This window comes from Orcinus orca, chromosome 18 (assembly GCF_937001465.1).
Source record: "Orcinus orca chromosome 18, mOrcOrc1.1, whole genome shotgun sequence".
Lineage (NCBI taxonomy): Eukaryota > Metazoa > Chordata > Mammalia > Artiodactyla > Delphinidae > Orcinus > Orcinus orca.
This window is the reverse complement of record NC_064576.1, coordinates 566,985-580,487: the sequence shown is the minus strand read 5'-3', so window position 1 is coordinate 580,487 and position 13,503 is coordinate 566,985. Positions and strand designations below refer to the sequence as shown.

The window sequence follows — 13,503 nt, the reverse complement described above, 5'->3', positions numbered from 1 at the left end:
AGCTCGCCACAGGGCGGGGCCCGTGCACCTGTCCCTGGGGACGCAAACCCTTCCCGCCGGGCACCGCTAAGGCGGGGGTGTGGCCACAGGTGCAGGAGGAAAACAGCAAGATAGCACACGCGTCAACGGAATTTCAGGCAAGAGTTAAAAAACCCGAGGGGCACACGTGTGACTGCACAGAAAAGTATCCAGAAAGCCGTCAAGTGGAAAATTCCCAAAGCAAATCACAGGTAATGTGTCATTCCTATTTGTGGAGGGAAGTCGTGTGTGTGTGTGTGTGTGTGTGTGCGTGTGTAACACAAATGCATGTATGCAAACACCCCCCCTTCCCGGCCGTATGTGTAGAGAACCTTCTGGAAGGACACGAAGGAATCGTGACCCACGGTTTCTCTGGTGCCTGGTGACGTGAGTCGGGTGAGGGTTGGGAGGAACCCTGTTCCCCACATGCCCTGTTTACGGGGTTGAGTTTCTGAAGCCGTGTGCAGGTATCACTTTTCTAATAAAAATGAAATCAGCAGGTGTTAAATTTTAAAACAATTTGAGTAGGTATGGAATTCTCGTCATTACTTTTTATGGTTTTGTTTTTCTTTTCAACTGTTGCCTTTCTCTGGAACAGGAAAAGGAAATGGGGAGAGAGTTCCACTCTTATTTTATGATGCTGGTGAATTTCTATTCATGTGTTTTAATTTAATCAGTCTATAAGGAGACTCACTCCCTGATTCTCAGGATGGGTTTAATTCTCCTACATCGTCACTAAAGGTGGAGACCAAGTGGCCTTCAATCCAGCCACCCCCATTCCTCTGATCACTTCCCTTCCGCGCAGCAGATCGTGAAGGGCCGCTTTTCGGGAAAGCCGGGGACACGGGACAGACTCCACACAGGAAGCCCAGCCTGTCGTGTGTGTCTGGGCAAGTGTCGACTTACCTTAATTGGGTTCTGTTCCTGGAAGACAATTGTCATTAATCTCCCAGCCCCCCTACACCTATCTGGACCCCGCGTGGTGGAGCGTCCCCCCCTCTGCCTCTTCTGACTGCAAAGCATCTTGAGCAGCAAAGGTTAGTCCAGTTATTCAGAAACGCGGCGTGGAGCCCACTGCGTTACCATGTGCAGGATGGCCCAAGGTTTCTGTCCAGCACAGCTGAGAGCCTCCCTTGCCCAAGGAGTGCAAAGTGATGGATTCTGTGGAAAACATGCCCATCCCGTCCCCTCGCCCAGGACGCCAGGAGGTGCCTCGGGGCTGAGCGTCTGCGTGTCCGGCAGGGACGGGCCCGGCTGTGCGCCAAGGCAAGCCTTCAGCACGCGGGGCCTGCAGTCACACGACGGGCCCAGCCAAGCCGCCAAAGCACATGTTACACGTCAATCACCAACTGCTACTTTACTCACACCAGAGACTACTTCAAAGAGATTTGTGTCCAAGGTTACTTTTAACAAGAGCAAGTGTGGAGAAGCCCCGGCCACGGGGAACAGGGCCAGCTCTGTCCTCGTCAGCGAGCCCGGGGCAGGGCGGCACGTGGGAGGATGCGGGCCGCACGAGGCCCCCGTTTCCTGGCTGCATCAGTTAGTCGTTCTGAGAGAGGCTGGCGTTAAATCTAGTGAGATGACACACGTGGGCTGGAGCTTAAACACAGCGCGCGGCCCCGCAGGCGCAGGCGCTGGCCACTCTTCCAGCTGCTCTGGGCACGCGGCGGCGAGGACGCAGACGCAGAGCTAGGTGCGGCCCCGTGAGGCTGGGTGCCCGAGGTGTGCAGGTGTCGGACTGCACGCCTAAGAGCTAGAAAGAGACCGTGCTGGGCGCCCTGCAGACCGAGGAGGCCGTCCGAGCAGAGCCATCGTGCTAATGGGTGCTATTGGAATCAGTGAGCAGATGCGTTAGTTTTGCGACAGGATAAAATACACCGAGTGTCCCAGAGGCCCTCCGTGGCCTCGCGTTTGGAGGTGGGGCTGCTGCGTCCAGAGGGACGTCAGTGAGGCACTAGGCTTGGCCAGGGCGGGAAGACTATTCTCATAGGACAAACGATGTGTTTTATACAGCAGTTAGGCCTCTGAAATCGGGAGGAAAGTTAAGATGTCACACGAGCTGCGGGGGGCCCCCCGGGGCCCCAGAGGCACCAGTGGGCCGCCAGGGGCTGGGGGCGGGGAAGGGGTTTTACTTCTCCTCCGCGGACAGGCGGTAGAGCTCCTCGCCCAGGCGCCGCAGCTGCTCCTTGAGCTCCAGCTCGCGGTACAGGCCCGCGGGGACGGCGTCCAGGCCGTGCAGCAGCCCAAACAGGCAGCCGGCGATGGCCCCCGTGGCCCCGCTCTCACCTAGAACGAAGCACGGCCCTCAGGGCTGCACGGCGGTCCTGGCCCCCTGGCCCCCTGGCCCCCTCGCCAGGAGGCCGGGCCACCTCAGCCTCTGCCCTTGGCCTCAGCCAAAGCCCAGGTTTGCTCTGGGAGGTGCCGGGGACGGGGGCGGGGGGTCCCCTCCCCCTCCTGGGACAGCCGCACACCCTGGTGCGCTCGGGTGACCCCCTCCTGCGGGTCCTGCACACGCGCTGCGCACCACCCCCGCCGCCCCCGCTTCAGGCTCTCAGCCTCCTACCCACCCCGTCCGCCGGCGGCCCTGGCCCGCTGCCCCTGCTCCACTCCCCCGCCCCGGGAGGTGTCGCGTCTCCACACCTGGGCACCCGGAGGTCCCAGCAGTGTAGGTGGGGAGCCCGGGGCCCGGCAGGAGGGCCTGGCTGGTGGCCTCTTACTTCACACTCACGAGAAGGCGCATCTCACCTCCGTGGAACATGGCCCGGTGGCAGAGCTCCGTCCAGCTGCCCTTGGCTCCTAAAAGGGCATCGTAGGCAATCATGGGGGCGTCGTGGCCCCGCCGGCCCCCTCGACCTTCCGAGCTCCATTTCCTGTAGGTCTGGAGAAAGCGCCACAGGTCAGAGGCCACCAGGAACCACGTCCCGTGCGCTAGGGCACGAGCTTCTGGGTTCATCTGTGCGCCGACGTGGCGCCCCTGTGTGCCATGCACTGCCCCAGGGCTGCGGGTGGGCACTGGCTTCCCGTGTGTCTCACGCCAGCCGTGCCGCAGATAAGCAAACACGCCAGCTGCCGGGCAGAGACAGCCTTCAAGGGGTCTGGAGCGCTGTGATGGGGCTGCTGTGACAGCACAGCTGGGCGCCACTGCGTGATGTCAGGTCTGTGTGGGGCACAGGGACACGCGAGGCCGGGCAGGGGTGCTGTGTGTGGTCAGGGCCGCAGGCCGGCCGGAGGACATGGTTGGGGAGGCCATGGTGGCTTGAGCAGCTGGTGGCTCAGAGCAGGTCCCTGTGGGTCTGTGGCGAAGGCTGACGAGGGGCAGGGGCCAGATTGGGCCAGGGAGGTGGACGCAGGCAGGTCACACCCCTGTGCCTTAGCAGCAGAGTCAGTGTCGGTCTGGGGCAACAGCATCTCCACAGGAAGAAGAACGGTGTTTCTGAGTCTTTCTGCGTCGGGGGGCCCATGAGAGATAAATGAAAGGGCGGTAGGAAGCACCTAAAAAGGGAAGGGTGGACCCTTCCTCTCCCCCTGCTCCTTCCTGACACCTGGAATGCAGATGTGCTGGCTGGAGTGGGAGCAGCCAGTTTGGACTATGAGGCGTGCCCGCAGAACAGCAGAGCAGCCAGACAGAGGATCCTCAGCTCCTCACTGCAAGGGGCTTCTGACTCAGCTCTGATTCCCTTGACGTGAGGATAATGAACTTCTGTCTTGGTTAAACCGCAGTTACAGCGGTTTCTCTTATGCTACCAAACACGATCCTGACAATTTCAGCCACTTGGGGGGGTTTCTCAGCATGGGGAATGCCGGTGGTTTGCACAGACTTATTCATCCCTCTATCCCCAGTCCCTAGAAGAGATGAAGTGAGATGGACTATTTTCACATTTTCAACTTTTCTAGCACAAATCGTGCTTATAATCAGAGAAAATGAAAAGATAAAAGCACCATCCATTTGCAATGGGCTTCCTTCGAAAATCCTTCCACGGCCCCGCCTGCCAGCTGCTCCCTCAGCCCACCTCCACCGCGGGGTCCCGTACGGCCGGGGGCGGCAGGCGGCGGCCCCGACAGCTCCTGCTCGCCACCCACGTCGCCGGCAGACCTACCTTGTCCCTCTCCTCTGCGCTGTAGCGGTCGGGAAAGCTGGCCTCGTTCTCCGTGTCCTCACTGATTTTTCTCTCCTCCAAGTAAAACTGCCATTTAGCTTCGAAGTAAAACCAGTGCTCCTGGTATTCTAAACACAGAGGCCAGGTGAGCGGGCTGTGGCGGCCGTCCAGCTGGGCGCCGTGGGCAGTGGGCGGGAGGGAGGAGGCAGAGCCCATGCCCTCCGCCTCGGCTAAGGCTCGGGAAATTCGAAAATGCTCACATTTGTAGCTACTTTGAAATACCAGCAAGGAAGATGGAGATCTAAACCAGCCCAAAGAATTGCTTGACAATGTGCTGAACTAAGGCAGCGATCGCAGTATTTTTATTTTTAAGTGGCTTCTCTTGAAAATTCTGAACCTGTGTATTTTTCAAAATTAATTTTATTTATTTTTGGCTGTGTTGGGTCTTTGTTGCTGAGTGGGGGCTACTCTTTGTTGTGGTGAACGTGCTTCTCACTGTGGTGGCTTCTCTTGTTGCGGAGCACGGGCTGTAGGCGCACGGCCTCAGTAGTTGTGGTGCACAGGCTCAGTAGTTGTGGCTCACGGGCTCTAGAGCACAGGCTCAGTAGTTGTGGCACACGGGCTTAGTTGCTCCGCGGCATGTGAAATCTTCCCGGACTGGGGCTCGAACCTGTGTACCCTGCCTTGGCAGGCGGATTCTTAACCACTGTGCCACCAGGGAAGCCCTGAACCTGTGTATTTTTATTAACTCAACACTGTGCCTGCAAAGTCAGGAGAGAGGACGTTCGTTATCCCTAACTAGCAGCTTGACCTCCAAGCCCCAGAGGCGCTGAAGCGACTTTTCTGAAGTCATGGTAGGAGAATGCTGCTGCAAAGTCTGGAGCAGCAGCTGCAATGGCTCGTGGATGACGGGTGTGTGTGTCGGGGGGGTGCCCGCGTCTCGAGAACCCAGAGGGGATCCCCGTGCTCGTCTGACCCTCCGCTCTCTGGCTAGGCGATACTGCAGGCCTTCTTTGTGGGGTCAGCCTGTCACACGGCCCCCCCAGTCTGTCCAAGTCTTCTCTGGGTGTGGCTGGAGCCCACCTCCTTCTAAGGTGCCGGGGGAGGGTGTCAGGAGGGAGGCTGGGCTCACCTGCCAGGTGCCGGATGGTCCTTTTACAATACTCCTCGGCCAGCGGGACTGTCCTCAGCATGTCTCGTCCCCACTGCTCCAGCCGTTTGCCCTGAATGGCATACGACGCGAACAGGGCCGTGCACAGGGACCCGAGGAAGCCTGGGGTGGCAGGAGAGAGGGTCAAAGTTGGCACCAGCCACGCCCCCTCCCAGGTGCTGGACACGCTGTGTCCCTGGGCTTTGCCAATTTGACCTTCAGTTACCGTCTGCAAGGGGGCAGAGGCGGGGCGGGGAGAGCACGATCCCCACCTCTAAGCGCTGCTGTGGGCACGGGATCCAAGCCCGGGTGAGCCCCTGCAGAGCTGCCCCACGAGTGGCCACGGGAAGCGGGACCCCAGGGAGGCGTCAGCCGCAACCACTTCTGGGGCAGGGACGAGCGTCTGGTTCTCGCGCCCGGGGTCCAGCTGCCGTCCTGACCACCTGCCACAGCCCACCTCCCGTCATGGGGTGCTTCAACTCCAGATCTGGGACGCACGCTCCCAGGCAATAAAGGTAAGAAAAACGGACACTTGCCTCCAAAGGCAGTTCAAAAATTGCAAAGGAGAGTGGAGTTAAAACGTGCTTCCCGGTATTAAGTGTGTGCTGTCCAACCCTAGTCACCAGCCTAGTAATATATAAATTACCCAGCTCTTGAACACGTGAAACAACATTTCTTTAATAAGAGTGGGCAGGGCTTCCCTGGTGGCGCAGTGGTTGAGAGTCCGCCTGCCGATGCAGGGGACACGGGTTCATGCCCCGGTCCGGGAGGATCCCACATACCGCGGAGCGACTGGGCCTGTGAGCCATGGCCGCTGAGCCTGCGCGTCCAGAGCCTGTGCTCCGCAACGGGAGAGGCCACAACAAGAGTGGGCAATAAATTAACCAATGTTATAGATGTTTAAACTCTCACCCCAGGCTCTCGTACTCATGGCATTGTTTCCAAACGTTCAACATTTTCCTGTTGGAAGGCTGTTTATGTTTAATTCACTTCTGCTGAGTCGGGGGTTAGCAAACTCCTCTCCACCACCCGGACGTTGCCGCCCGGCTGAGTTACATGGCTTTGTGCTCAGAGATCTGACGGGCTCATCCGTGGGGCTCAGCGGCCGCGCCTGCTGTGGACTCAGGTGCCACGGCGCCCGCGTCGGCTGCTTCCTGGAGGGCACAGGGTGGCCCTCGCGGCTCAGGGGGCGACACCAGTAAGCCCGGACCCTGCAGGTGACCTTGAAAGGAGCACAGTCACCGAGAGCAGCTGACACCCTCGACCCCGGGGGCCGGGAGCCGAGCTCAGCCAGAACTCAGGACGGTTCTCCTTTCCTGAAGCTGAGCTGGCTGCTCCCCGGTCACGTCTCACGGGCGGGCGCTGGGTCGGCAGGCCCGCCCTCCCTCTGGAGCCCGACCCTGGGGGGCCAGCCCGGAGTGTGGGCCCCCTGCCCACCCCAAGCGCTTTGTCCTGACACACGGGGGGAGCGGCTTCTGCTGCTACAGCCACTGGACCCGGCCAGGGCGCGGCGCACAGCGCCCACGGGGCCCGACGGCGGCGCCGGCTCCCCGCTGGACAGCCCGGCCGAAGTGCCGGCTCCCGGGGCTCCAGCCAGACCCCAGGCTCGTTCGGAACCGGTGCCGTCCTGCTTTTCTTGTGACGTGACCGACTTTGAAGCGGGGAGAAGGCCTTTCCGTCCGGCCTCCCCACGCCTCCCCGCCGACCGCGGCTGCCTCACCTGTGGGATGGTTGTGCGTCATCCGGCCGCACTCCACGCTGACCTCGAGGAGCGTCTCCAGCCGCCCCGGCTGCCAGTACCGCATGCCCACGCACATCGCCTTGGTGGCAGCGCCAAACCCGGAGCCTGCGTGGAACGTGGGATACCTGGTCTTAGACCTCTGTGCCAGGGACGCCGGCTCTGGAAGTCTAGCTCTCACGAACCATATGAAGATGTACAAAAACTATGTGCTACCATGATTATCACAGGGTCATTTAAATGAGTCAAAAGTAGGGAAATTGCCCACATTCCTGACAAAGAAAAGAGAGGAAAGAAGTTGCAAAGCAGCCATTAAAAACAGGATTTTTGACGGGATGAGGAAATGCTCCTTCTGGGAAACGTAGGAGAGAGAATTGCACGCACAGTATGCTTTCAACGATATGTTTCCTCTTTTTTTTTTTTTTCTTGCGGTATGCGGGCCTCTCACTGCTGTGGCCTCTCCCGCTGCGGAGCACAGGCTCCGGATGCGCAGGCTCAGCGGCCATGGCTCACGGGCCCAGTCGCCCCGCGGCATGTGGGATCCTCCCGGTCCGGGGCACGAACCCACGTCCCCTGCATCGGCAGGCGGACTCTCAACCACTGCGCCACCAGGGAAGCCCACATTGTTATTCCTTTTAATGCCACATCTTTTAGAGAGGGTTAAATAATAAGTCAGCACCCGCGTCCTCACCGTTTCCACCGCCTCCCTGCCCCACTGGCGGTGTCCTCCTGCCCGAAGGACGTCCTGGGCATCTCTCCCTGGGCACCTGCCCAGCATGAACTCCTCAGTTCGTTTGTCTGTAAAGGCCACTTGGCCTTCGCTCGGGAAGGCGTCCTCTGGGTGTCGGCCTGGCTGGTGCTTTCTCTGCACCCGGATGGCTCTGCCTCTGGCGAGAACCTGCCGTCTCTGCCTTGGTGGTCGGCACCGGAGACGTGTTCCTGTCTTTATTATTAGTTTGGAGCGGTTTGATTGCCATGTGCCTTGATGTCGTTTGCTTTGTGTTTCTTGTGCTTGGAATTTATTGAGATTCTTGGGCATGTGAGTTTATGTTCTGCATCAAATTTGGAGAAATTTGGCCCCTATCTCTCCACATCGTTTTTGTTCCCCGCCTTTTAAGGGCTCCAGCTGTAGGTGCGTGAGTGCCTTGACTTGCGCTGTGGCTCCCTGGTGCCCTTTCCACATTCTGCGCTTCTTTTTTTTTCTGTATGTCCCATTTTGGATAGTTTCTATCGCTGTGCCTTTGAATTCACTAACCTTTTCTTCTGAAATGTCTAATCTGCTGTTAATCTCAGTCAGTGAATTTTTTTTTTTTTTTTTTTTTGCGGTGCGCGGGCCTCTCACTGTTGTGGCCTCTCCCGTTGCGGAGCACAGGCTCCAGACACGCAGGCTCGGCGGCCATGGCTCACGGGCCCAGCTGCTCCGCGGCATGTGGGATCTTCCCGGACCGGGGCACAAACCCGTGTCCCCTGCATCGGCAGGCGGACTCCCAACCACTGCGCCACCAGGGAAGCCCCTCAGTCAGTGAATTTTTAAACTCAGACATCGCACTGTTTTTCTCTAGAACTGTGATCTAGATCTTTTTTACACCTACGTGTCTCTATTTAACCTTTTGCAGAAATATCGAATCCACACTATTTTATATCCTTACCTGGTAACTTTAGTGATGGTGTCAGGGTTCGTCAGTTCTGATTTACTGCTGTTTCTCTTTGTTATGGACCATGTCTCCTGCTTCTTTATGTGCCAGTAACATTTGATTTGATGGCATCCTTCAAGGTAAACCCAGAAGGACAGGTATGCCCTCAGAGTCAACCCGGAGGGCGTGTCCAGGACCCCAGGAGCAGAGGCCCTGGGGGCAGAGACTGCAGCTGCCTGATAACATCACCCCGAGGACACATGAGATCATCACAGAGACAGACATTTATGCAGGTGGTGTATGCTTTCCCTGATGCACTGGCTAAAAATAACACATTTAAAGGGAAAGCAGTGGGAAAATGTTCCTAAACCAGGGATGGTGACAGAGGAGCTGGGCATGCTAGTGACTCTGAAGCCGGCGCCCAGGCTGGCTGGCTCCCTGGGCGACCGGTCAGTGGGGTGACAGGCAGGGTAGTGTCGCGGGGCCCTGTAGCCCCGTGGCCTTGGAAGGAGAGGAACTCATGCTCTGACCTTTCTCATTGAAGGGCGTGTGCCAGGCCAGGAGATAGTTGTCGGGCTTCAGCTGCGAGCAGCCCTCGATGGTGGCCGGGTCTACCCGCTGCCCCGGGAGCTTCTCGAGCACGTCCACGTAGCGTCGCACCATCTCACGGTACAGGTCGTCCAGGCACCAGAAGTCTGGGGCGGAAGGGGGTGTGTGGGGGGCAGGGTCAGACAAGGGGCGGGTGGAAGGCAGCGACAAGGGAAGCGACGACCGGCGTCCGGCCCCATCCCCCCAGGAGGAGGGAGAGTCTGGGGTCGGCTCACAGGACCCTGGCTCCCCGGAGAAACCTGACCGCAGACGAACGACGCGCTGTGGATCTCATTGAATTTCAGATGCTGTAGTTTGCTGCTGTGCTTCTTCTAGCTACACACCAGAATCTAGGAAAACCCAGGATCCTCACACACGGCTCGCGGTTCTATCCGAGACGCCCAGCTGGCCCGAAACCTGCTGTTCCTCGGGCCCTCGGGGACCCACGTCCAGGGTACAGGGAGCTGACCCTCTCCCATCTCCCTGTCAGCGAAGCGGCCAAGTGCCCGCTGCCCACCGTCCCCACTGCCTCCTCGTGGGAAGGCGTTCTGGGGACAAGCGTGGTCTCGAGTCCCTCGGAGACCATGGGCCACAGGACAGGGGCGCCCAGGCTGTTACCTGGGTGGCACCGGGTTTGGCTGACCTGTACTGGGTGACCTCATGTGACGCCCCCCCCCCCCCACAACGCGCCCATCACTGCAGGGTCAGGCTCCTGTCTGTCTACTGTTTCCTCCCAGACAAGGCTCAGCGAGGGGCGGTCACTTGCCGAGGCCAGAGCTGGCCAATGGATTTCAATCGCAAAGCCTGAGCACTTCTGCCATTAAATGAATCCACAGCGTGGTGTACAGAGGCCACACACCCTCCAAAGTTGGGGCCCAAGGTGCCTGGTCACACGGAGAGCAGACCAGACAGTGCAGGGCAGGGCACACCTGCCAACACAGCTGACGGGCACCAGGAACCCGACCTGTGCGGGGCTGCGTCTCAGGCCTCGGGGACCGGCCCTCCTCTCCTGCCTGCCTGTCTTTGGAAATCGCGTGAAGAGCCGTCGTCCATCGGGGCCCCTGAGCTATCGCGTGTCCAGCAGCCCCAGCAGGCGGGATGGTGCTTCAGATGCAGGCACGAAGCTGTCTGGGTTCCAGTCCGCACTCACTGTGCGCCGCTGGGCAGGTTACTCAGCGCCAAACAGCGAGTGTGGATTGGAACCACACTCTGTGCGTCGGTTCCTTTATCTGTAGCCCCTCGTAATAAACCCGACCTGCAGGGTGGTGCGAGGACCTGATGACGCCGCCCGCAGTTAGAGCAGCACCCTGCCACAGTCAGAGTCTGCTGTCGCTGTGACTCAGGGGGCTCAGAGGCCCCTTCCACAGGCTGCAGTTTGTTATTAAAGAAAAAAGCTGGGCTGTTTGAAAACTAAACGTAAATGAAATTCCAACTTGTATGTTTAGGGAGCTGAAAACACATTCGCTTGCGGAGTTTCTGGGGGCGCAGGCCTGCCCGAGCGCGCCCTGGTGACCCGCTGGCCAGAGGGCGTGCGTCTGTCCAGCTGCGCCCGCAGCCATCGGAACTGGGCCCACTGCCACCGTCCTCACCCGGGGCGGATTCCGCCCTATTCCTGCCAAGGGGACAGGACTCGATCCAACCCGGGGGAGCACGTTCTCGTCGGGGGCCGAGCCGGGAGCTGTCCTGGGGGCCGCCGCACGGGACGGAGACACGCCGTGGGCTCTGCCAGGTGAGGACCAACACAAGGGCACACGGACTGACACGGAGGGACACGGGAACCTGCCTGAAAGCCTCACAATCAGCCCCCACTGCCCCCAGTTGCGGAGTTTGCAGACTCAGAAGGACACTTGCTGTGCCAGCTTGCCGTGACGCTGTCTTATCTGAGGTGCCTTAGCTCTCCCCCCGGCTACTTGGGACCCGGCAGAGCAGACGGCATTCCTGTGCGGTGACAGCAGAGCTAAACCCGGCTGCTGGCACCGGCCCGCGGGGTGAGCACAGGGTGACACGTACGTTCCAGCCACTTCAGAGCTGCCGTAAGTTCTAATTTTGCAGTGACGAGCTCACCACTCGATACCTGTGGGGAAGGTGTGCCTCACAGACACCCGCTGCTTCTCTGAAACTCAGTGAAGACCTGCTCCTAAAATCAACCTGCTCCTTAAGGAAGCGTGTCTCCCCTCAAGTCATAGCATCTTCTTAGGACAACTGGGAAACTGCAGCAACTCTCCGAGCTAAATCCTATTTTGGTAGGTGGCGTTTTAACCACAGTTCATTGGAATTTAGAAGTAATTCCCCCAAATATCATCGTAATGCGTCCAAACTTCAAACTGGCTTATTATTTTATGTATTGTTGAAATAAACTCAGAAGCAGGCTTACTACCCGCAGTGAAAAGCTGAGCCCTCATTCCAAACCCCGAAGCGAGCCGTTTGGCTGGTTTTAACCCTAGAGACAGAGGCTGGGCCGAGTGAATGTTTACAAAACAGTGAAAGTCCCGGTTTAAGAACCTGAGGCTGCAGATGAGCAGAGAGTGATACTGTCACCCGAGAGGCTGCGTGGGAACATAACCCACGGCACGTCCGGTTTGCTGGGGAGCCGGGTGTGACAAGCTGGTTTCAGCAGCGGCAGCGGGTGACCCCCCGCCCCCCCCTCACCGCGGGATCCCGCGCTCCCGCCCGCCGGCACGCCGGGGCTGAGCCTCACCTGTGACCAGGGCCCCTGCCGTCGCCATGTGCATGATGGTGTTGTCGCTCACCGGCCACCTCTCTGGAGAGAGCACCAGGTGGTCCAGTCCCCCCACCTTTCCCGGCTCCTTCTGGACCTTGGGGCCCGAGGCGCTGTCCTCCCCGAAGGCGTGTCCGTGCCCGAGTGCATCGCCCACGGCCCCCAGCAGCATCGCAGCCTGAAACTTCTCCATCTCTGCCGGCAGCTGCCGGGTGCCCAGCCTTCAGCCCGCCCCGCCGGCCCCTGTTCTGGTCGCCGCGTCGCCGTCGGGAGCCTCCCCGATCGGCCAGGCGCCCTCTTCTGTCCCGGGCGGGCGGGCGGCACCAATGAGGAAGCCGTCTGGGCCCGCAGCCCGCAGCCACGTGGTGCGCCCAGGGCTGGCTCTTCAGTGGGGGCACCTGCGGCTCAGAGCGCCGCTTCAGAGGGAGGTCTGCTCGGCGCGCTGGGGAGATGCACACGTTTCTAGAGCTTCCAGGTGTAACTCGCGCACCGTCGGGCTCACTGCGTTCGGTCCAGTCACGCAGCCCAGGCGGAGAGCCCGCCCGAGCCGCGGCCCCTCTGCTCCCTGGGCCTCCACCCACCCACTTGGTCTCTGTAGCTCTGCCTTTCCGGGACTTTCAATTACACGGGATCGCGCTCGGCGGCCTCCACGCTGCGACTCGACTGTCACACGCACGGCTCTGTTTTCCGGAGGACTCGTTGATTATAAAGCGTGTTTATGGTAGAAAACTGCCACGTGCGAAGGGGGAAAGCACGTGGAGCCGCCGCGTGCGCGATCACGGGCGTCCCCGCGGCCCAGCGTCAGCGAAGGCTCCCCGACAGCCAGCCTCCCGGCCGCTCCGTGTGCGCGCAGAGCCCGGAGCCCCGAGGGGCCGGCGAGGGCGCCCCGTGAAGGCTCACGCACCTTAAGCGTCCTCCCACCGATCCCGTTCCACGGGGAGGATGTTCACGGCCGTGCTGAGGCTGAGAGTGGGGGGAAGCCCTGCAAACCAGGGACCTTGACTTGAAAAGAGGGGTCAGGAGAGCTACCACCTCTGTCCCCAGGCCCCTTGTCCCCCAGGTTCTGGTCCCATGTCAGACCAGGACAAGCAGGAGGGCGTCACGCCGGGATGTAAGAAACACGTCTGATAAAACTTAAGTTTCTTTTGATAACAAGATACTAAGATGCCTTTAAATGAATGGGTCGCACTTCCCTGGCAGTACAGTGGTTACAACTCCACACGGGTTCGATCCCTGGTTGGGGAGCTGAGATCCCGCACGCCGCGTGGCGTGGCAAGAAAAGGCAAATGAATGGGTAGTGTCATCACAGCACTTACTAAAAGAGAGGTTCTGGAACCCGACTCTGGCCGGCACAGTCCGAGAGGTCCTAAAGCAAAAAGTCCTTTACGACCAGTGCAGTTGGCCCGGGTTGCTAGGGTGCAGGCTCCCTCCCCGAGGGCAGCCCCTCAGACAGCCACCCACGTAGGGAGAAAGGCACCATGTGGCAGAAGCCGTCTGTCGCTAGGCAGAGGTACCGTCTTCGGCTGGTCTCTTTTGCTGAATCTGAGGCAGCAGACACT

At 59.7% G+C, this 13,503-nt stretch overlaps 1 protein-coding gene across 1 annotated transcript; it reads right to left on the bottom strand.

Moving 5' to 3' along the window:
* Positions 1 to 1,360: 1,360 nt before the first annotated feature.
* On the bottom strand, positions 1,361 to 12,463 carry LOC101276443 (inactive ADP-ribosyltransferase ARH2). Its single transcript, XM_004273589.3, has 7 exons — positions 11,924 to 12,463; positions 9,168 to 9,332; positions 6,986 to 7,111; positions 5,248 to 5,388; positions 4,116 to 4,243; positions 2,764 to 2,896; positions 1,361 to 2,304 (listed from the first exon to the last, which is right to left on the bottom strand). Exons 1-7 carry the CDS (start codon positions 12,135 to 12,137, stop codon positions 2,147 to 2,149), a joined length of 1,065 nt encoding a protein of 354 aa, XP_004273637.1. The 5' UTR covers positions 12,138 to 12,463; the 3' UTR covers positions 1,361 to 2,146.
* Between the last annotated feature and the right edge of the window lie 1,040 nt (positions 12,464 to 13,503).

Coding starts and splice junctions, on each gene's coding strand:
- LOC101276443 (XM_004273589.3), bottom strand. CDS start 12,137: ATGGAGAAGTTTCAGGCTGCGATGCTGCTGGGGGCCGTGGGCGATGCA. Junction 9,333..11,923: donor GGCAGGGGCCCTGGTCACAG/GTGAGGCTCAGC, acceptor CTTCCGCCCCAG/ACTTCTGGTGCCTGGACGAC. Junction 5,389..6,985: donor GACGCACAACCATCCCACAG/GTGAGGCAGCCG, acceptor CTGCCACCCCAG/GCTTCCTCGGGTCCCTGTGC.